At 41.6% G+C, this 22,907-nt stretch overlaps 1 protein-coding gene across 19 annotated transcripts in view; it reads right to left on the bottom strand.

Moving 5' to 3' along the window:
* The window catches only part of PRDM2 (PR/SET domain 2), a 134,163-nt gene that overhangs the window by 46,216 nt on the left and 65,040 nt on the right, over positions 1 to 22,907 (bottom strand). For 16 of the 19 annotated variants that reach the window (XM_044942842.2, XM_044942847.2, XM_044942835.2 and 13 more), the window contains one exon: positions 4,823 to 4,933. The exons of 2 other annotated variants lie outside the window; for them this stretch is intronic. In XM_044942842.2, the coding sequence (XP_044798777.2) occupies positions 4,823 to 4,933 (111 nt within the window). Of the gene's footprint in view, positions 1 to 4,822; positions 4,934 to 8,783; positions 8,842 to 22,907 lie in introns of those variants that run through there. One more of the 19 variants, XM_044942848.2, reaches the window with a different exon arrangement.

Here is a 22,907-nt window from a genome sequence, read left to right as displayed (position 1 = left end):
ACGAGTGAGCGACTTTCACTTCACTTCACTTCAAGGCTGTATATTGTTACCCTGCTCATTTAACTTCTATGCAGAGTACATCATGTGAAATGCTGGGCCAAACTGACTTACAAGCTGGAATCAAGACTGCTGGTAGAAATATCAATAAGTTCAGATATGCAGATGATACCCTAATGGCAGAAAGAAAAGAGAAACGACAGAGCCTCTTAAAAAGGGTGAAAGAGGAGAGTGAAAAAGCCGGCTTAAAACTCAAACATTCAAAAAACAAAGATCAGGGCATCCAGTCCCATCACTTCATGGCAAATAGATGGGGAAACAGTGGAAACAGTAACAGACTTTATTTTCTTGGGCTCCAAAATCACTGTGGATGGTGACAGCAGACACAAAATTAAAAGATGCTTGCTCCTTCAAAGAAAAGCTATGATGAACCTAGACAGCACATTACAAAGCAAAGACATCACTTTGCTGACACAGATCCATAGAGTCAAAGCTATGGTTTTTCTAGCAGTCATATATGGATTTGAGAGTTGGGTTATACAGAAGACTGAGCACTGAAGAATTGATGCTTTTGAAGTGTGGTGCTGGAGAAGACTCTTGAGAGTCCCTTGGACCACAGGCAGATCAAACCAGTTGATCCTAAAGGATATCAAGTCTGAATATTCACTGGAAGGACTAGTCACTGAAGCTCCAATACTCTGGCCACCTGATTCGAGGAGCCCACTCACTGAAAAAGACCCTGATGCTAGGGAAAGATTGAGGGCAGGAGAAGGAGATGACAGAGGATGAGATGGTTAGATGGCATCACCGACTCAATAGACATGAGTTTGAGCAAACTCTGGAAGATAGTGAAAAGATAGGGAAGCCTGGCGTGCTGCAGTCCATGGGGTTACAAAGGGTCAGATAGGACTTAGCAACTGAACAATAACAACAGGTGTGCCTCAGAGAATGAAAAAGAAATCTAAAGTCACTTCTAAGTCCCAATGCCCAAGAGGAGCCCAGTCTAGCCCAACCTGAGATTAATGGTACAAGGTGGTCAGGGAAGGACTCACCAGCAAGATAGGTGAGTAGAGATCTAAAGAAAATCAGTCACACAGCATTTGGTGGAAGGAAGTCCTCTGGATAGAGGAAATGGCAAATGTGCAAGCTGTGAGTCAGTAACATGTCAGATGTGTTCAAGAATTGGCCAGGAAGTTGGAGGTGGGTGGGCGCAGGGAGAGGAGGAGGAGAGCAGGAGATAATATCAGCTCATGCAGAGACTTATAGGCTGCTGACCTTTATTCTAAGTGGAAACAAGAAGCCAAAAGAGAAACAGAAGAGCAACTAAAATACAGGAGGCTCACTCTCGGTGCTACGTGAAAGACAGAAAACTGCAGCGGGCCAGGGAGACGAGAGAGGTGGACCACACCCTCCAGGAGGGGAGCCGGGGGAGACTAGAGTGGCCTGAAGATACTGGGAAGTGGCCAGACTCTGGATGTACTCTGGAGAGGAAGCTAACAAGCTGAGTGTGTTGGCTGACTATGGTGTGGGACAGGGGCAGGGAAGGGTAGGGGCTGGTGGTGGTGGTAGAAGGGTCAAAGAGATTCCGCAGCAACTGCTGTTATCCTGTTCACTAGACTGAGGGAAAAGCAAGTTTGGTCTGTGTGCGTTTGTTTGTACTGGGGGGAAATGAGAGTTTACTTTGGATGTGTTGAAGTCTGAGGTGCCTGATAAGACATCCAAGTAAAGATACTAAGTAGCTATATATGACTCTCCTCAAACTAGAAACAGCAGTTGGAGCAGGGACCTGGAAGAGGTCACCTTCAAAGTGAATGCAGATAGGGGAATGGCTGTGTCCCCCAGTTGACTCCAGTACCCAGGGGTCAGAGGAATGGCCAGGGAGGATCTGGAGAGCCAAGAGAGGGGCAGCCCTTAAACTGAGGAGAGTGTGATCAGTTGTATCCAGAACTGCTAACAGGCTGGGTAAGATAGGGCTGAGAACAGAACATGCGATCTGCGCAGGTAGGGGTGTGGTGACGGTGGCAACAGTTTTGGTGGAGCAGTGGGGACAAACGCCTGTTGAAGGCCAGGAGAGACAGAAAGAAGGAGAGACAGAGAGACTGGAAGCAACTCTTTCAAGTTCAGCTGTAGAGGAAAGCCGAGGAATGAGGGAGTGGCTAGAAGGGAATCCAGGGACAGCACGGGCCTCTGAGACAGGAGCAATCACAGAGCCCTTAGTGCTGGTGGGGACAGCCCACGGCACTGCTCTCTCTGCAGGACCACCTAAGTCTCTGCAGAATTGCACCTCTTTTTACTGTAAGTGCCTGAAGAGTTATGAAAGGTTCTGTAGAAGAAACAGCTTGCTCTGACTTCTCCTGTTTCTATTCACTGGCTCTTCCTTCATTCACTGGACAAAACGTCAGTAAGGCCACCAAGATCCTCATCCTTTCAGAGCTCTACTTTACCAGGAGTTAAGCAAGCAGGCAACACCACTCCAATGAATTAATGGTTAAGCGCATGGAAGTACATGGTTAACAACGTTAAGGACAGAAACACAAGGGAGGAATATCTGGTGGCTTTGTTAATCAATCATGGAGAGGCTGCAAGGACAGACGAGGAAAACTAGGCAGGAACCATCAAACATGCAGCACACTGTAAATGAGTGTGGACTGAGCTGGAGGCGGTGGGGAGCCAGTAAGAGATTTTAAGGCAGAAGAGTGCCACTGGGGAGACGTGGCTGCAGTATGTATTAAGGGACTGGGAGGAGGCAGAAACCAATACCGACGCAGTGGCAGTAGAGGGAGATGCTGGCTGCCTACACCGAAAGACAGCAATGGAGAAAAGCAGAAGAGGCAGGAGAAAAGTGGCCAGAGCGAGATAAGACACCAGAGTCCTGTTGTCAGACTTTGTGATTGCCTGGATACATGGGACAAGGGAGGCTTTTAAAGGGCCAACCTTTCCAAACTCAGCGCATATGAGGTATTAACACGAGCAACGATTCTGTCCTGGCCCTCCCCCTGCTTCCTAAGAAGGTCTATCCAACTTTTTCCTACCTACCACCTCATCCACTAGCAATGAGGTTTCTGCCTCTACATACACTCCAGCCTTCTCTCCTCCAGATGCATTTCTTACATTGCATGAGTTTTCCACAAACTCGGAACCCAGTCATCTGATGGAGGTCCCCAGGAGCTAACTCCCTTTTCAAATACATTTTCAACAAAGACCCAGTACATCACTTAAAAAAAAAAAAAAAAACCTAAATGAGAAAACAGAAATGAAAATAACGAATAACATCTCTAAGGCTCAAAAATTTCTTTACAGAATTTATCTTCAGCCAAAATCCACAGCTTTGAATGGAAATATTCTACGATTGGTAAATAATTCCAGATTGAAAGCTGTCCAAAGTAGTATGAACCAAAATGCACACAGCTCTATGAACCCAACTGTGTCCATACACTCACTGAGGTCTGCTGAGTTTTAAACCTAAAGGATGGCCTGGGAAACAACAGAAGAGTCTGGCCACTTGCTCCACACACCGGCCACTTTTTGAGGGCCAAACAGAACCTGCGCAAGATGCTGACAACCCAATCAAATACTGACCAGCTGTTCCACAAACAGGTAGACACTAAGTATCTTTTTTTCTACAGGACCTGAACTTATAACAGGAAAAAAATTAACTGTTCTGAACTGCTGAAGGGGAGAGGGTTCTGCTGGACTGTTCTTTAATTCCACCACTACCAGTAGTAAGGTTCTTTGGCCTTTTTGTTGTTGTTCCAACAAATGTCTTAGCAAACCTGCTATCAGCTGGCAGATCTTAGTTTTATAGGACTCTAGGAAGTGTATTTGTTCTTGCTTCCTAAAATGCTGCATAAAATTATAATCCTTTAAGAATGTCATCCCCACAAAAAGTGCTAATAAAAAGATCATAAAAGGCATCTACAGTATTTCTTTTTTTCTCTACAAATGTTTTTTGAAAGAGTCATAGTCTGTATTTTGAAATCAGCCTATTTGGGTCACTATGAACTCTTGGGCAAGCTCAGTCTCTGTATGATTTTGCCACATAACAATGTAAGACCACGTTGTTCCCCACCCCCCGCTTCTACTGGCCAGAGGGTCAGTGTGGTGTCTCAGCTGCATCAGGCAGAGGGCAACCTGCCTTTCTGAGCAACTTCAGTCCCTGTCTCTGCGAATTCTTACATCATGGAGGGCCTAGAGTATTAATTTTTAGAAAAAGCTCTAAAGAAGAAAATTTTATAGGGAGAAATACAAAGAGATAAGGCAGAAATTTAAATTCTAACCAAAAAGAGAAACACTTCATTCTCTATCCTTTTCATTCTAACACATACAACCCAAGGTGTTTGATATTTTCAAGTAAGTTTTTAACTGAAGTGCAAACTATAAAGAAGAATATTGCAAGATAAGATGTTCACAAAGTAAATACACTGCTGTGCTCACCCCAACACTGTGATCAGCTGGCACTGGCACCCCAGAAGGCTCCTCCTGTCCCTGCCAGTCTGACCTCTATCATCACAGATTTGTTCTAGTGGTTCTGAACTTTATGAATTATTTATAAATACAGTTACATAGTATGTTTCATTTCACTTCGTTTCATTTTATTTTAATCAGGGAATAACTTCATCTTGAACAAGGAAGGTCTTCAATAATTTCCTGAAGGGGAGGTGGGACGAGTAAGGCTCAGCTTGCCATATTAAATGTAGGCGGCCTTCTTGCTGTTTAACCCTTTACAGTTCTTGGGTGATTCTGAGAAAGGCACTGCAGGGATACAAAGTCAAAGCAGCTGGTGGGGAAACACGCCCGCATCCTACAGGTCCAACTCCAAGCTTACCTTCCGCAGAATCTCTCATATTTGCAGGGCTGGGATCTGGCTCACTTGTCTTCAGCTGTATGTCTTCGGTTTTGTTTGCTTTGTTTTTACTTTCTTGGGATTTTTTCTTCCCTGAAACACAATATTTATTTATTTGTTTGCTTGTCTGTTTGTTCATTTGGTCACTATTACCCTGAATTTTTGGAGGCAATTACTAATTCAAACTATTTCTAGGCAATTATCACCTCAGATTCCTGAAGAAAGAAACAGATGATGAATATGAATACCTCTACATTATGTCAAAGAAAATAGAAACCCACAAATCCTGTACTTTTGAGAATCCTGGGTAATGTTTCCCCTTATAACAGCTATCAAACTAATATGTAATATATTCCAGAAGAGTTAACAAAACTGAATGTCCAAGGAAAATTAGAGAAGAGCACTAAATTTCAACACCACACAAATAACAGGAACTGGCGAAAGTCTAGTTATCTGTAAGAAGCACATCAGAGAAAAAACTATCCAGACTTGTCAAAGTAAAGCAACAGAAGCAGAGATGTTGCTGAACAGCAAGGGATATCATACCATACACCACGGCTCAAATATCAAATGCAGAGTAATTCTGAATAGTTCACCGTCAGCCGGCACGGCATTCTCAGGGTCTGGAGGGACTCAACTCTAGGTTCAGCACAATTCAGTATTTCATTAACAACTCAGAGAATGGAAGTCAGGAAATGCTAGCTGCATTCCAAGTAGTAAGAAGAGTTCAAAAGATAACATCAAAATGCAACAAATTTCTGACGAGTTGGAACAATAAACTAAAGTCACCAAGATGTTCAACATGGACAAACATTTCCCTACAGAACTACTATGAAAAAGAAGTGAAAGTGAAGTCGCTTGTTCAACTCTTTGCGACCCTGGACTACAGCCCGCAAGGCTCCTCCACCCAAGGGATTTTCCAAGCAAGAATACTGGAGTGGGTTGCCATTTTCTCTACAGAAGTACTAATGCTGAAGGTTTGGAAGCTCCGCCTCTCTGGGATTTAATCAGAATTTGTGACCCTGTTCCATTTTTTAAATTCTACATTTCTTGCTCCTGGGAGCTTTTGTTTTTCAGTTTTCAGATTCAGAATAAGTTCCACCCACCTTCCTCTAAACTTTCCTTCTCTTTCTGCGACACTCCCCCCAACCAGGCCTCAACAGCTCCTGGAACTGTCTTTTCTCTTCAGAACAAGGCTCTTGACACCTTCATCTTTGATTTAGTAAATGACTAGAAACTAGAAACCACTCATAGCTTCTGGAAAATGGTATTCTCCTTAACACTAGTGTAGACAATCACTACAGAGGAGAGTAACTAATAAAAACATAGACAACAAATGAAATGAGGTCAGAGACACAAAATATCACCACTACAAAGCTCATGATTAAAAACAGAAACATCAACTACAACACAAATACTAACCATCAAAAACACCTCCATATTTTGATAAATATTTAAGAGGTGCAACAAGAAAAAAAGTATAAGATACTTAACAATCAGCCATTTTATTTGTTAGTCTTAAAAAACAAAATACCATTTTAAATCCCTAACTCTTCAGCTTGTAAAAAAAAACTGAAGATGTCTCCTGCAATTATATAAAACTCAAATTCCTAGTAACACCTCACTCCATTCATTTCTAAAGGCAGCTGAAGTTGAACCCGAGACACAAGCGTGTACTTCACTGGAACCACACTCTGGTGGAAACAAGCTAAGAGTCTGTGTGTATCTTGGCCAATTCGTGTTTCCAGGTGGAAATGTGATGAACCAATCCCTTCTGCAAGGGGCAAGGATATGAACACAGCTTTTCATCTGGTAAGAAATAGCCTCTTCTTTCGAGTCTTTCACCCTTTGCCAACTTAACAGCACTTAGCCTAAATCTGATGATGACAAAGGCTCTTGAGAATCCAGGTGTGTTTAAAGGAATATGGATTCAACCAGTTTTCTTATCCTCACTATGATACACGCCGTGCTGTTTGTGTGTTGTGCCTGGCCCATATCAGACTACCGGTAGCAAACAAGGCAAACACAAATGATTACTTGGCTATGAATGTAACTGGTCTAGTAACTGCAGTACCAGTCTGAAGGGGTTCATGGAAAGGGGTCCCAGTGCCTGCAGACGCCTGATTCAAAAGTTATATTCAGAACGCGATTTCCCTGAATCAAAATCCTCAAATAGTTATAAGACATCAGTACCACCTCATGTTCTTCAAACAGGCTAAACAATATAACCCTTTTCTACCAACCTTACTTTCTACCTCTGCAAGTATGAATAAATAAAAAGGGAAGTCTAAACTCCACCTCTTATGAATAAACCTTTAAGTCACACTATAAAATTTAATAGAACAGGTGTCAACTTGTACTACAATTTCTTAAAAAACAATGCAGAAAATTTTCTGAAACCTATCGAGTGCTATATGAAAACACTTGATAGTGCTCTAAAACTGGTTTTAAAAAATTGATTAAAAACAGAAACATCAACTACAATACAAATACTAACCATCAAAAACACCTCCATATTTTGATAGATATTTAAGAGATGCAACAAGAAAAAAAAGTATAAGATACTTAACAATCAGCCATTTGATTTATTAGTCTTAAAAAACAAAATACCATTTTAAATCCCTAACTCTTCAGCTTAAAAAAGGCAAACTGACCTATATGTACAGACTACTAAAATAGTAAAACTTCTAGATTTACATAAAGCAAATCACAGCTTTAATAATACCATTCATGAGTACGTACCAAGAATGAAAGTACATAGCTAAAAATGCTGTTTTAGTTTCCTGCCTAAAAGAACATTAGAACACTTAGCTGATACTGAACTTCAAATATCTTAGTTTTAGACTCTCCTAATCAGTGAGCAGCTATGCCATCACCAAACTACCCCACTCCTCTACCCGTTGCCCCCACCCCTTGCTGCCCCTGTTATCCTCTTTAAAAGCCATGACCAGGAAACCCAGTTCTGCCTGGTGAAGAGAAGCCACATGCGGTAGGGACAGTCTATTTGGAGAGCAAACAAGAGCACCCACCAGGCTTGCTGCAAGCCCCTCAACTGCAGCACAACTGACATGTGAGGTGAGACTGCTCTCTGCTGTGGGGCTGTCTGAAACATCACAGGACATCCAGAAGCATCCCTGGCTTCCACCCATCCATGCCAACAGTGTGCCCCTGCATCTGCCTGTGACAAGCGAAGTCTCCAGGTACTGCTGAAGCCTCACCCAAAGACAGTGTCTCTCTAGGTTAAGAACCACTGGGCTAAACCAATATGGGGTTGCACAGTCTGTGTATTTCTTAAAATTTTTAAAGTATTTGATAATACTTAACAAGCCAACTCTAAAAACTAAGCTATGGAACAATTAAACTTACCTCTTAAGTGCCTTTGGTGAACACTGATAGACTTAATTTATGATGGACACCAGTCTACCATGAATCTAATCATCACTAATTAACGGAACTGAGATAATCTAATACATAAAATGTTTTTCTCAGTCTTTATCAGAATCCTCTAATGCTCAAGGTACTTCCCATTAGGACCAAGACTAGACATGCAAGGGCTATCCCCAGTCCTACCTGCTATTTCTGTGCTAGAAACTGAAGACCAGGGTCCCCCGGGAACCACCCAGGCTCTGACAGTAGAGCAGTCTGACCCTGGGAACCCTGACTCACTCTTAGGTACGCCCAGTGTCACTCACAAATACCGTAACAGCACCTGGTGGCACCTACTCCATTTCCTCAAATCAATACATTTCTCCCCAATAGCTGGTTTTTCTTCTACATGTAATCAAATTAAAAGTAAACAAAAACAACTTCTAACTGAAAACAACCTGTAAGGACTTCTGCGAAGGGAGGGGCATGTGTTAGTTCTTGTCTGTAAGGCAGGAAGCGCCTGGGAAATGGTCCGGCAGAGCTGCTGGGAGCCTGGTAAGTACACGTGTGCACTTACCCTCAGGTTCCTGAAGGGTCCTACATAGAGGCTCTGCCAGCTGCGTGCTCCACTTGGTCTAAACAAGAAAGATATAGGAATGAAAACACAAGGAAAGTAGAATGGAGACAATGACACAGAACATGACGAAGGACAGCACAAAACATTATGTATATAAGGAAAAGAAACACACAAAGATGAAGAAAACGGAATGAAACAGAAGGAAAACAGCAGTCACCCCCTACATCGAGGCTTCCCCCCGACCCCCCCACAAATAATAGCCTCTGTGTTCTCAGTGGGGGATAGGATGTGGTATACTTACTTCCGGCCTAGCCCATGCTCATGACTGATGTTCTTACTACTTAAGTACTGTTCTGCCAGAAGTCCCAACCTATGTCTCTCATTTTAGAGAGACACCCAAGGACCACAGGCATGAAGTCAACTGCCTAGATCACACAACTAAATCGCCTCTCAAGTCAGAACTAAAATCCAAGGCTGACGGTACCAAAAGTGCTCTACTAACTAAACTATTAATACACTTATTTCTTACAACCAATAACGGCATGATACAAATATCTTATTCTTTACACACCACTTTATATCCATTATTTCACCCACTTTCAAGTGCAGATGAAAGTAAAGAAATATAAAGACTTTCACTACATTTATAGAAAAGGAACCATCAAATTGGAATGCGGACATTTTCCATTTCCATTTTATGTTATGCCAGAAACAAGTATCAGTCAACAGCACAGAACCCCAATCTAAGCAAATACGTTAAATATCAATAAAACTGGATTTTCTAGAGAAATAGCTGCCATATAGAGAAATTCTACATTTGCATCAACTACATGTTAAAGACAACATGTAGCATGAAGCTGCTGGTGCCTGCAATGTAAGGTGCAAAACCAAAACTGCCTAAAGCATCACGTGAATAATTTAAGTTCTTGTCTATATTCTACTCTTCTGATGAACTAGACAACAAGGATATTCTAAAGAATAATGTCTCAGTTAAAAATGTTCAGGCATCAGAGAGATGCAAAATTCTATAAGGCTTGCTCAAGTTACATTAAAAATTCATCACAACAGTGAAGGCTCATGCATTTGGTGATTTAAATGAATTAAATTTAGAACCATATGTAACTCTACGTGCACTGCCTGCCTCCTCACTGGGGAGCTACCCAACTCTGAAGCATAAAATCAGACAGAATTCAGTATCAGTGTGCTGAAGCAGGGCCAGCACATCCTTGTTTGGAGAGCTCACCCTCTTATTCAGACACAGAGACGATTCCAAACCAGGCAAGACTCCATCTGTGAGGTGAGACCCACAATCGCACCATGAAAGATCAGCTAGCCCGAAGGGGCTGGGCTGGCCTGAACAGGGACCAACCATGACCACCGCCACCCTACCACCATAGGGTGGGCGTGACTGCCACCTCCAGTTCCTCACTCACACAGCCCTTCACCCCTGCTGCCGCAACTCCACCTGGATGGCTACCTCTAATCCTGAAATCACAAACCCCCAAAGTTCTCTACTTGCCCCCCAGTGTCTTCTCATCATCTAACAGTCTGATGGCCTTTACAGCTTAAAATTCCTCTCCTGGGCCTTATACCATTACCAGACTATCCTCCTCCACTAACCAATCTTTGGCAAAAATCTTCCTTTTCCTCCTGCCTTGAAATGAGAGGCTCCCCACAGGAAACCTGATGATGATGCTTTCACACAAGGCTGGAGCAAGGCTTCGATAAAGTATCCAGCTAAGTAGAGGATACAGATCTTAGAGAACAGACGTGGAATAATGGAATTAATGGGCTACCTTAAAAGGTAAGAGAGAGAAGAACCCTAAGACTTGGAGGAGAAGGAGCCATGAAGATGGTTTAACCAAACTTCACAAATACACTTCTCTGAGCTTTACTTCCTTACAAGAATTGCCCAAAATCTCATTGCAAGTTTGTAGTAGAACTGGGACTTTCATTCTCATCCAATTCACTATTCTATCCACTGTGTTCTAACAGCCTTCTTAGTGACACTCTGTGGGTTCCAATTTCACCCTTAAAATGAATTAAGAGTACCATCTGCATTTCAGGCAAGTTTGAGAAATTCATCATGGACATACAAAGTCATTACACATCTTTTTCAATTTTTGAAAGGCAAAGGAGGGGTTTTCACGACAGCAGGTCCAAAATAAGGTGAAAAGCCTAACTGGGGAAAAGGCATAAAGTTCATGTTAAATGACACAGGATTTAAAACAAAAAAACCCACAAACAAAATCTCTAACAGATCAGGTACTAAGCAAGGGGAACCAATGGATAACAGCAAAACTGGTAGCTTAAAGTATGGCCAAAACAGTACTCTGTGTGAACTGCTAAAGGGTGGGCAGTCTTAGGCCTCAGCACATCTGGCAGTAGTTTAATATTCTGCAGTGGGTGTGATGAGTAGGGAGAAGAGAAGCTAGAAATGGTTACACAAAGCTAGGTTTTCCGCAAGGAATAAACAGGTCATTTCAATATCCTTCATATATTCTTAAAATAAACAAAAAGTACTGAATTTGCTACCCTGGAAGTCATCAGAAGGAAACCTGAGGACTGATGTGAGAAACTGCAACCAGAAAGGCTTCCCTGTGTAAGGTCAACAGCATCCCTACACGTAACACAAGAAAGTGTTTATCAGATGACCACAAGTGGCCATTACAACTGGCCAAGGTAAGATCAGTGGGCAAACAAGCCACTTGCGGCCTTAGCTCCATCAGGCCGCGGTGTTTCAAAGAGAGAAATGTGAAGCAGTGCGATGCAACCACAGTTGGTTTTTACACAAGTGATATATAAGGCTATACATTTTCTAAAGATTTCTTTTGCACAAAAAATAACTTTGAAATACACCTGGTAGTAAAAATTCTGAATGCTGCTTGGGCAAAATTTCAAATCTTTTTCTGTAAACTTCTCACTAAGAGCTGTCTGTAACTCTGGAGGCAAATTATAAAAATAAAACCTCTCCGGTTTTAAGTTGCTCATGGCATTAAAATAGGACTCCAGGCTTTGCTTCAACAGAAACAATGGAACAAAGTTCTGGATTTTTCAGCACTGCAGATCACAGTATAAATTCCTGGAATGCTTGCAGCCCGCTAGAGAGATGGGGGGGCAGGGCGGGGTGCAGAGTCTTTGCTGTTGTGGAGCTCTGGCTCCCCACCTCTTCCAAATGTCAGGCTGATGGAAGAACAGCAAAGATCACCTCTGAAGGGAGCTTCTAATTTCTCTTTTTAAGAAAAGGCTTTTAGCGGGCTAATTCCAAATATTAGAAATGGATTCCCAAATAAACATTAGTAAATTCAAATTAAGAAAGCTTTAAATTTCCTTACACTCCTGGGAACCTCAAAAAAGTCTTGTGGCATAAACAAAATGATCTCAGAGACTAACTAAATACCTCTGAAACTTAAACAAGCTGCTAGCCTGTTCTGTTTTATAATCATTTTAATTTCTCAAGTTCTTTTCATGGATTTTCATTAGCCTTTGTCTTACAAAAGGAAAAAAGGTATCTAAAGACTGAAAATAAAGTCGCTTAGTAGTGACCAACTCTTTGTGACCCCATAGACTGCAGTCCATCAGGCTCCTCTGTCCATGGGATTTTCCAGGCAAGGAGACTGGAGTGGCTTGCCATTTCCTTCTCCAGAGGATATTCCCAACTCAGGGACGGAACCCCGGTCTTCTGCACTGCAGGCAAATTCTTTACCGACTGAACTACTGGGGAAGCCCACAAAAAAAATGAACTGCCAACTTAAAGCAAGGAACTAACTTTACGTTCAGGTATAAGTCCCCTGTGGCAAAACAAATCAGGCCTGGGAGCTGTGCAAGGAGGTGGTGTGTTACAAGTGCCTGGCAACCCTAAAACAGAAGGGACAGCCACGCCCTTGAGAACTGATTAGTCTTAACGAAAAGAAAGGCTATTTTTCCCTCTCAAAGCCCAATATAAGTTTTACAATGCTATATCCTGATGAATTAATCACAAAACTTGGTTTAAAAATATTTTCAGGAAGTAAAATCTAGATCTAAATCTGAATCAACACAATTGCAGTATTTGAAATTCATTCTTTACATTTGTCTACAAAAATGCTCAGAGGAACAATGGTCAAGCCACATCACTAATTAATAAAATCATGCTACAATTCACCCACAGATATAAACCAAAAGGATCTGCATTAAGATGTTGGCAGGTGGCTCCCAGCGATGAGATTACTGATGAAGGTATGATACCCGTTTCTCCATCTGTTTGTATTTTCTAATTTTTCTAGATGAACATTTCAATACATGATGCAAAAAAAAAAGATTTTTTAAAAAAATGAAATACCGACAAAAGCAAAAGTAATGAGACAACTGAAAAATGTTTCTTTTGGTTGAGATTAACACAGGCGATTCTACATCAGTACAATCTGGCACTGTGCTGCACAGCAAAAGCCCGTAGTGTCTTTCTTTCCCATTTCCCACCTCACACACCAGCACAGTGTCCAGAAAAATGTGCTCTTCCCAGAAAACCAAATTCACAATGGAGACACAGTAACAAAGATTTAAAGGATATTTAAAATACAACTGACCCTTTAACAATGCTGTGTGTGTGTGTTCAGGGCGTTGACCCTTTATGAAATAGAAAATTTGTGTGTAACTTAAAGCCTGCCCTCCATATATGTGATTCCTCCATAGCCGCATTTTTGCATCCTGGGGTTCAGCCAACCCTAGGTCATTGAGTACTATACTATTCATTACGAACAAAAATTCACCTATAAGCAGAACCTTGAAGCAGTGGTCTTCAAGGGTCAACTGAATGCCCAAGCATTCACATTATCACTGTGAGCCTTTTGGTATATATCCTTCAACTCTCTTTCCCATGCATCACATAACTTCAAACAAAAAACTGATTTGTCTCCTCCTTTTGAACAGCCATACTATTTGTTTCAATGCACTTGGGTATCACACCCATAACTATCTGAATCAAAACTCTAAACAACCATGCTGAGTGCCTCCCAGGTATAAGCTACTGCTACTGCTAAGTCACTTCAGTCGTGTCCGACTCTGTGCGACCCCAGAGACGGCAGCCCACCAGGCTCCCCCGTCCCTGGGATTCTCCAGGCAAGAACATCAGAGTGGGTTGCCATTTCCTTCTCCAGTGCATGAAAGTGAAAAGTGAAAGTGAAATCGTTCAGTCGTGTCCACCTCTTAGCGACCCCATGGACTGCAACCCACTAGGCTCCTCCATCCATGGGATTTTCCAGGCAAGAGTACTGGAGTGGGGTGCCATTGCCTTCTCCGGGTATAAGCTAAGGACCAATGTTTTGGTGGTCAACTAGGATAATCATGAGAGTCTTCTTTGCTACCTTTTATTTTGCTTCTCTGAAAATGTAAAATTTAGGCAATGGCATTTGAATATGACACGTTTTGGTAAAGGTTTAGGAAATCCGTTTATAAACACAAAAGAATGTACAGATACTACTCTGCTGAATCACTGGGCTCTACCATGAAATGAGACACTTTCACGCCAGTGCAATGTTTAAGACCTTTTGTCACTACCGCTAGATGAGCCCATTCCCTTCTGTTCACCACTCAATCGTCCTCCAGCCCCTCTCATGCCTGCAGATGCACCTTTCTCAGAGTTCATGGCTGACATCTCTCTGTTCCTATTGAAAAAGAGCTAGGAGTTCTCAGGGGCTCAGCCATGTATGTGGGCCAGCAAAAGTTCACCCCTCTGGCAAACTCAAAACTGCCCGGGTTGTCTTTCAGATTCAAGAAGCATGGAAGAAAGTCAAATGTATTCTCTTCACAAAGCAATTATTTTTTTAAATCACAAGTTACATATAAATTCAACTCCACATTTTTTCTTTTACTGACCTCGACCTAAAAGCAAAATCCTACTAGCCTATTTAGGACTTCCCAGGTGGCACTAGTGATAAAGAACCCACCTGCCAATGCAGGAGCCTAAAAGACAGGTTCAGTCCCTGGGTTGGGAAGATCCCCTGGAAGAGGGCATAGCAACCCACTCCAGTCTTCTTGCGTGGAGAATCCCATGGACAGAGGAGCCTGGTGGACTACAGTTCATGGGGTCGCAAAGAGTCAGACATAACTGAAGCAACTTAGCACGCACTACCCTATTTAACAACTTATCTCATTCTCAGATGTATTAGCCTATTAGACTACTAAATCTTTCCTCTACATAACTGTAAAGTTTCTGGAATGATCAAATGAAATTTTGATCATTTTTCTTGGGTGCTTATTATCTACAAGACACTTTGTTAAGAGGGAATACGTATTTTTGTTATTCGGTAGCTCAGTTGTGTCTGACTCTTTTTGCAGCCCCATGGACTATAGCCTGCCAGGCTCCTCTGTCCACGGGATTTCCCAGGCAAGAATATTGGAGTGGGTTGCCATTTCCTTCTCCAGGGGATCTTCCCAACCCAGGGATTGAACCTACATCTTCTGAGATTAGCAGGCAGATTTTTTACTGATAGGCAGGCAGATTCTTTACCACTGTGCTACCTGGGAAGTCCACAGGGAATACATACATGTCTGCCCCAAAGATATTTAAAATGGAAGTTATATGTCTAACTTTGTGAAAAGCAAGTTCCCTTGCAGAAAGGCCCTACTAATGTCAATAAATAGAAAATTTCTAGTGGAAAAAAATGTTTCAGAAAAATATGGATTTCCTTAAAAATAACAAGAAGGGAATGAAGGAAAAATGAAGCAGGAAGGATGGGGTTGGGGGGGGGGTCATTTCGGGGTGGGAGGAAGGTGATGTAATAGCCATCCGGCCAGGTAAAGTGAGGAGGCTCAAGGAATTGCTAATAACCCAGCTGCAAGCTCTGGTCCTCCCTCACATCCCAGGTGGGAACACAGCCTTCAGGACTGAGATGACATCAGAAACACTAAATCGTACTCAGTGCCAGCCTCCAAGGACTTTCCCACAGGGTTCCAAGTTGATGCTGCTCTCTTTTGCCAATGCAGGGGTAAAACAATGCCCCCGACAACAAATTAGTCCGGGAGGAAGAGCTCACAAAAGACAAGGATTTGAAACACAGCTGCCTCCTAGGCCAGTGTCCATGCTGGGAAAAGGGGTCTCACTTTCAATTCAGTCACTCATTCCATCTGTCCCCCTAAAAGGTTCCTGTGTCCCAAGGTCACACATCTTCCCTGCAGAGATGACCTCAAATAAGTGAGATCTGACTGGGCTCTCCCCCTCTCCTTCCCTGGTGTTGGGGTGGTATTCTGAATACAACAGGACAAGAACCACACAAAAAAGGGAATTCACAAAACTGCAACTATACTGTGGACCATGATTTGACTAATGATTTGATGTAACCATGTTCAAGGCAGAGGAGAACTAACTGTGATACATACTGATGACTACCTGATGCCATCTTAGGGAAGGGAACGTGAGATAATGTGCATCAAGAACTTTGCACAGTGCTTGACAAAGACTCAGTAAATGGAATCAATTGCAAGGATTATCCACAGTAGATTCTCCTAAACAAATTACAGAAACCCCAAGCCTGCAAGTCTAAATTGCCAGCATATGTTCCTTCTTATGAAGACAATAACATTCTGCTTCCCTAACAAATCCAAATTCATCCATTTGTTTTGCTCATTTGTTCTACACTGATTCACAGGATCCCACCCAGATATCATTACGGAAATGTACAAGTCCAATGAGGACAGACGTTTAATTGAGAGGAGACAGAATTATTCCAAATACTAACATCCCTATCAATACACATAAATGCTCTAACAGCAGAAGTTGTGAAAGTCTATAACCCACTGATTTTATTGCTTCTAAAAAACACTCTGGGCTTAATTTTTTAACTAAGCATACTAGTGCACTCAACATTCCTAATCTCTTTGGAAAGAAACCTTAGACCTATTTGATAATCAGATAGCACCTAAGGCTCCCCCATAGTCATCAACAGCCATAAACACAACATCTGGGGCTCTGGGACACCTGTGTTACTACATATTTAAGTTGTGAGTCTATGTAAATTTGTTTACTGACAGACTAAAAAGAACCCAGACTGCTGAGATAATACTAACAAATACTGCAAGATAATCAGGACATTTAGTTACTATACATAATAGATAAAACTGACATTCTCAAATAGTAACTTCTCCTAAGAAAATGTCTCCTTCACTTTTGTTTTTGCTTGAATTCATATCCAGTAACATGTAAAATGACAAGATTCCCTATGTTGTCATATATAGTACTGAAATAGCTCCAACACAGTCACCTTCACGAGTATCTGGTAATTTACTTTAAGGAAACGTATCCAAAATTCATCTAAAATCTCACCTGCAGAAAATAAGGTTTTAACAGTAGAGTTACCAGTGATCTGGATCACACAAAGGTAAGACAGACAAACAGGAAGACGGTGAGCCCCTCATTTGGGCAGCAAGCAAACCGTGAAATATTTATTTCTGCCTGTGTAACAAATCAAATTCCCAGAGTTCTCTAATTCACCCTATTTGGGGTAACTAGTAAACAAGACAGCATGCAAAACAGAAGCAGTCTCTACCACCCGAGGAATTCTCTAGTGTCCCTTGTGTATCTACTTGCAGATCCAAACAAGCTCCTTACTCTCACCTAATTTGTAACCTACTTCATTCATTCTGTGTCGCCAAAGAAAAATATATGGATTTAATTTTAAAGGGCATGTTAGAAGATGTTGAAACTGTCCATTTTTTTAAATCCAGAAGTACCACCATAGGCCAAGGAATAGGCAGCGCTTCCAGAGATGATTCTGCCACTGCCCATGCCCACCAATTACAATGGCATGGACCAAAATCAGTGTGCCACCCATGTTCCTGGGAGGCTCTCACTTACTGCTTACAGTAACTCTACACGGTAGGTGTGACCTCATTTTACAGACAGGACTGAGCGCCTTCACTTTCACTTTTCACTTTCATGCATTGGAGGAGGAAATGGCAACCCACTCCAGTGTTCTTGCCTGGAGAATCCCAGGGACGTCGGGGCCTGGTGGGCTGCCATCTATGGGGTCGGACACAACTGAAGCGACTTAGCAGCAGCAGCAGCAGCAAACTGAAGATTAAAATGTGTACAGTAATCTGTCCAAGGTCACACTGCTGTTAACTGGTGGATCTAGGGTCTGGATCTGGCCTTGTAACCCTAAGGCTATGTTGTAGAAAGCCACAATGAAGTCCACACATTGTACATCTCCCAGCACTCAGAGGTTTAGCTGCATCAGCAAATTTTCCCTTCTTGTCTCCACTCAACACACAGAAGTCAGGTTCCTTTTAAACAAGTTATTCATTGGCAAAGTACTTATCCAGTTGTATCTGATATGGAAGCAACAGTGAAGGCTGAGCAACACACCTAACGCTTTAACACAGAAAGAAGTTGGGGGGAACGTAACAATCTATTGTGAAAACAGTTTAACAATTTCACCAACATTTTTTCAATATGCTAGCAAATTTGGCCCCACTTCAGTACTCTTGCCTGGAAAATCCCATGGACGGAGGAGCCTGGTAGGCTGCAGTCCATGGGGTCGCTAGGAGTCGGACACGACTGAAGCAACTTAGCAGCAGCAGCAGCAAATTTGGAAAACTCAACAGTGGCCACAGGACTGGAGGTCAGTTGCATGGATGACCCACAAGCCGCAATCAAGATTGCTGGGAGAAATATCAACAATCTCAGATATGTAGATGATACCACCTTATTGGCAGAAGTGAAGAGAATATAGAGTATCTTGATGAGGATGAAACAGGAGAGTGAAAAAGCTGAATTAAAACTCAACATTCAAAAAACTAAGATCACTGCACCCAGCCCTCTCATTTCATCGCAAACAGATGGGGGGAAAATGGAAACAGTGGCAGATTTTATTTTCTTGGGCTCCAAAATCACTGCAGACAGTGACTACAGCCATGTAATTAAAAGATTTTTGCTCCTTGGAAGAAAAGCTACGACAAAGGTATTTAGACAGCATATTAAAAAGCAGAGACATCACTTTGCCGACAAAGGTCCGTATGGTCAAAGCTATGGTTTTTCCAATAGTCATGTATGGATGTGAGTAGTTGGACCACAAAGAAGGTTGAGCGCCAAACAATTGATGCTTGCGGGTGTGGTTCTACAGAAGATTCTTGAGTGTCCCTTGGACAGCAAGGAGATCAAACCAGTCAATCCTAAAGGAAATCAACCCTGAATATTCATTGGCAGGACTGATGATGAAGCTCTAATATTCAGGCCACCTGATGCGAAGAGACAACTCACTGGTAAAGACCCTGATGTTGGGAAAGACTGAAGGCAGGAGACGAGGACAACAGAGGATGAGATGGTTGGATGGCATCACCGAGTCAATGGACATCAGTTTTAGCAAGCTCTGGGAAACGCTGAAGGACTGGGAAGCCTGGTGTGCTGCAGTCCATGGGGTCGCAGAGAGTCAGGCACCACTTAGCAACTGAATTTTTTGACAACTGCCCAGGAGATTTAGAAGACCTCACTTCTCTAAAACTGAAAAGGGTCATAAATAGTGTTAGTTAAGGATCACTCTTTCTTGATTCAATATTTTCCACACTCTAATTCAACCATGAATTTAATTTGCTTTGGCATACAGACAGTAATTTACATTATTTTCCAGTCTGAATCCCTAGATTTATAATTTTGATGGAATCAAAACTGAAAATAGATGTATTTAAATAAGCTTAACACTCAAATTTGATCTTGTTATCAAATACTTCTATGTAACGAAAAAGATACATCCTGAATAATGTATTTTAGCAACTAATATAACTCCTAAAGGGCAGTCCAAGTGGCCCTAGTGGTAAAGGACCCACCTGCCAATGCAGGAAACATAAAGAGATGTGGGTTCAATCCCTGGATCAGGAAGATCCCCTGGAGAGCATGGCAACCCACTCCAGTATTCTTGCCTGGAGAATCCTATAACAGAGGAGCCTGGTGGGCTAAAATCTATAAGGTCGCAAAGAGTCAGACACGACTGAAGCAACTTAGCGTGCAGCACAGCTCCTAAAAACAAGCAAATCTGCAATCTTAAACCCCTTGTTCAAAAATCCAACCAAGATTGAGACTGCTTTTTATTATTTGTTTGGATGACAGTGAGAAGGGAAGCTGCAATTTCACCTCCAGTGTTAATCCTACAAAAATTACAATCCATATGTGTAAACAGACAAAAATCAGAACTGCCAACTAATAAGCACTGTGCTGGCGGCAGCACAAATCTGGTAGAGAACACGGGTTTCCACTGATGCCACCACGAACATCTTCACCATGAAGGGACCAAGGCAGAAGGTGGAGGGCAGTGACCTCCCATTCCTCACTGGAACCTGAGACTTTCTACTTTACTGCACAGAAAAATGGGCTGTGAAAACCTCATGGGTTAAAAACAAAAATACAGCCAAACAGAACCAGAAAGGCATGTTCTATACCCCAAACCGGCAAGAGAATGAAAATTGAAACTAAGAGGCCAAATGGTAGAAAAATAACAAAAGGCACAGAAATTTCAATTCCGAATTGTCCTGGAACTTCAAACAGCACGCATAATTTGGTTTTGGGGTTCTAAACAAGGGTGAACAAACCAGTTTGCCTTCATTTTTGTGGCATGTGGTGGCTCAGGAAACCTACGAAAGACTGCACCAAGAGGTAGGATTATAAGCACAACAGGAAAAGATTGTTTATCACTGTGGCTTTAATAGAAATAAGGGGGAGGAGGAATTTTAGCCTAAGGAGTATTTACTGCTTTTCTTTTTAACCAAAGCAAAGACAATCCTCTACAACTCTACCTAGCGCGTAACACACAGCTATCACGTTAAGGGCGAAATCAGGTTCTGGTCATTCAGATAATGATTAAACTAATAAGGACATATAAAAATTCCTTAAAGTATCAAAATAGCAAGGATTTTGGATATCATAATCTTACTTTAGAAGGTGACATTTTTATATATCACACACAATGCTATTATTTTATTATTAGAATAAACTTCCTACCTCTGAAACTATTCAAATATTCTTTGTGATATTAAAATATATTAAATTTAATAACAATTAAAATAACTAAACAATCCTACAATGAAAAACTTCTATCAAAAAAATATTTTAAAATTTCAGGGTCATGACCACGAAAATGGGAAGAGGAAATAAGTAGCTACAATAAGAGCTTCAGAATACTGAGCATGGTCTAGTCTCTTACCCATAATCCCTCAGGACTTTTCTTAATATATGTGCCAATTTTAAACCTTTTAAACAACGTTACCTCCCCTTAATTTTTAGAGAAAATTAAATAAGAAAGAAAAGTGCTTAAGAAACATGAAAAAATGAAAGCTCAGATTAGTAAGCAGCAGTTCTGTCCAGGCTACAGGGCGTATGAGGGTGTTATGGACTTACTAAATCTCTACAGAAAAACTAAATACCCTACAAATTACAAATCCAAGAAGCATTAAGTTGTAAACATGCACACACATTCTAAAGACTCTACTGTGGGATACACATGATGGCGAATCCGTCCTGCCCCACGTGAGGAGGATTCGGGAGTGCACACAGACAGGTTAGGGCAGCTCTTCTCTCCTTGTCTCCTTTCTTGCTTTTCCTCTGCAATGAGTCAAGTCCCTAGAATAGGAACTGCTTTATCAGCAAACAAAACCTCATAAGAAGCTACTGCTTCAAACAGTTCAGATGAATTCTTCTTGAAGGAAAAGGTAAAAAATAAAAACCTACCCCCATCAGAAGGAAATGGCAACCCACGCCCAGTTATTTTTGCCTGGAAAATCCCATGGACAGAGGAGGCCGGCAGGCTATGGTCCAGGGGTGGCAAAGAGTCGGACACAACTGAGTGAACACGAGTGCACACACACATGCACACACGCATTCTGACAAAACAAACAAAACCCCTCTTTTACTGGTGTCACATCATAAGAGTGAAGGAAACTAACAAGCATATTTTAACTCAATTATCCAGTAAACAAATCAGAATTACACTTAAAATCAGTTTCTAGACTTTTAAAACTAGTATACTAATTAAAACATGTTCATGATCTATAACATTCAGCTTAAGGGAACTTTTAAAGTTGTTTTCTATTCAGTGGAAATCAGTCAGTCATTCTCAACAAGCGAACACTTAGCAGAGCAGGATGCTAAACATCACTGGCTTCTTAAAAACAACCAACAAAACAAGATGGAAGAACTCCACAATCCTAGACACAATGCCTCTGCCATCCGCACTGCAGAGGGAGTCAGGCCAAGACAATGTCTCACTCGGTTCCTGTGGTTTCAAAACTGATTTCAAAAATAATACACAACTTAAGAGAAATGAAATATTCATAAGAAGCTCAAACCAGCAAATATGTCATTAAAAGAACACTTAACAGACAAGAGCTAGAAAGGGATTAAAATCTGATCTGTTAGTTTTTCAAAAACTGTTTGAGATGCTCAAAGGAATAAAATAAATCTATTTAATCCATAAACCCCAAAGCAAAAAATAACTGAAGGCATTAGTTTTCACCATAACTTAGCTTTCTAACACAAAAGATTTCACTTAATCACATTGCCTTATTATTTAAGATTAAGGTGTGCAATTTTGAAGAGAGCAATGAAAATTCGTCTTGGCTAATTAGCAAATCCTTTTAAAATACTGCTACTTATTCTGTGTAGGCATCCTGCTTAGAAACATTAAGGAACAAAACCTAGGTTTAGGCAAAGTGGAGCCAATTAATTCAGTAGCTGGGTAAACTTGGGCAAATCACGGAAGCCCTAGAGCATCAGTGTCCTCATTCATGAAGGAGAAGAATGACTCCCTGCTGCAAGGCTAGGAGCAGGATGAGCAACAATGTACATGAAGCACCGAGCGCAGTGCTGGGCAGACGAGAAACATGCTGCCACTGTCACCGTCAACAGACAGCAGTTCATCACGTGATGACATGGTGTGCACAGTATCAAATCCTGATATGTCCCTATCAAAACGCAGTGTAATCAATGAATTCAGCCAGGAACTCTCGTAACATCTGACACTGGTTTAATCTAAATGGTAATAAAGAAAAACAGTTGCTTTCAGTATTTATCTTCTTCACTTTGAGAAACAACAGTAATGTTTTCAAATCAAGTCTCTCCAAGTCATTCAACTTCCTAAACTATGCCAACCAAATTATTAACAT

This window comes from Bubalus bubalis, chromosome 5 (assembly GCF_019923935.1).
Source record: "Bubalus bubalis isolate 160015118507 breed Murrah chromosome 5, NDDB_SH_1, whole genome shotgun sequence".
Lineage (NCBI taxonomy): Eukaryota > Metazoa > Chordata > Mammalia > Artiodactyla > Bovidae > Bubalus > Bubalus bubalis.
This window is presented reverse-complemented; position numbering and strand designations above follow the sequence as displayed.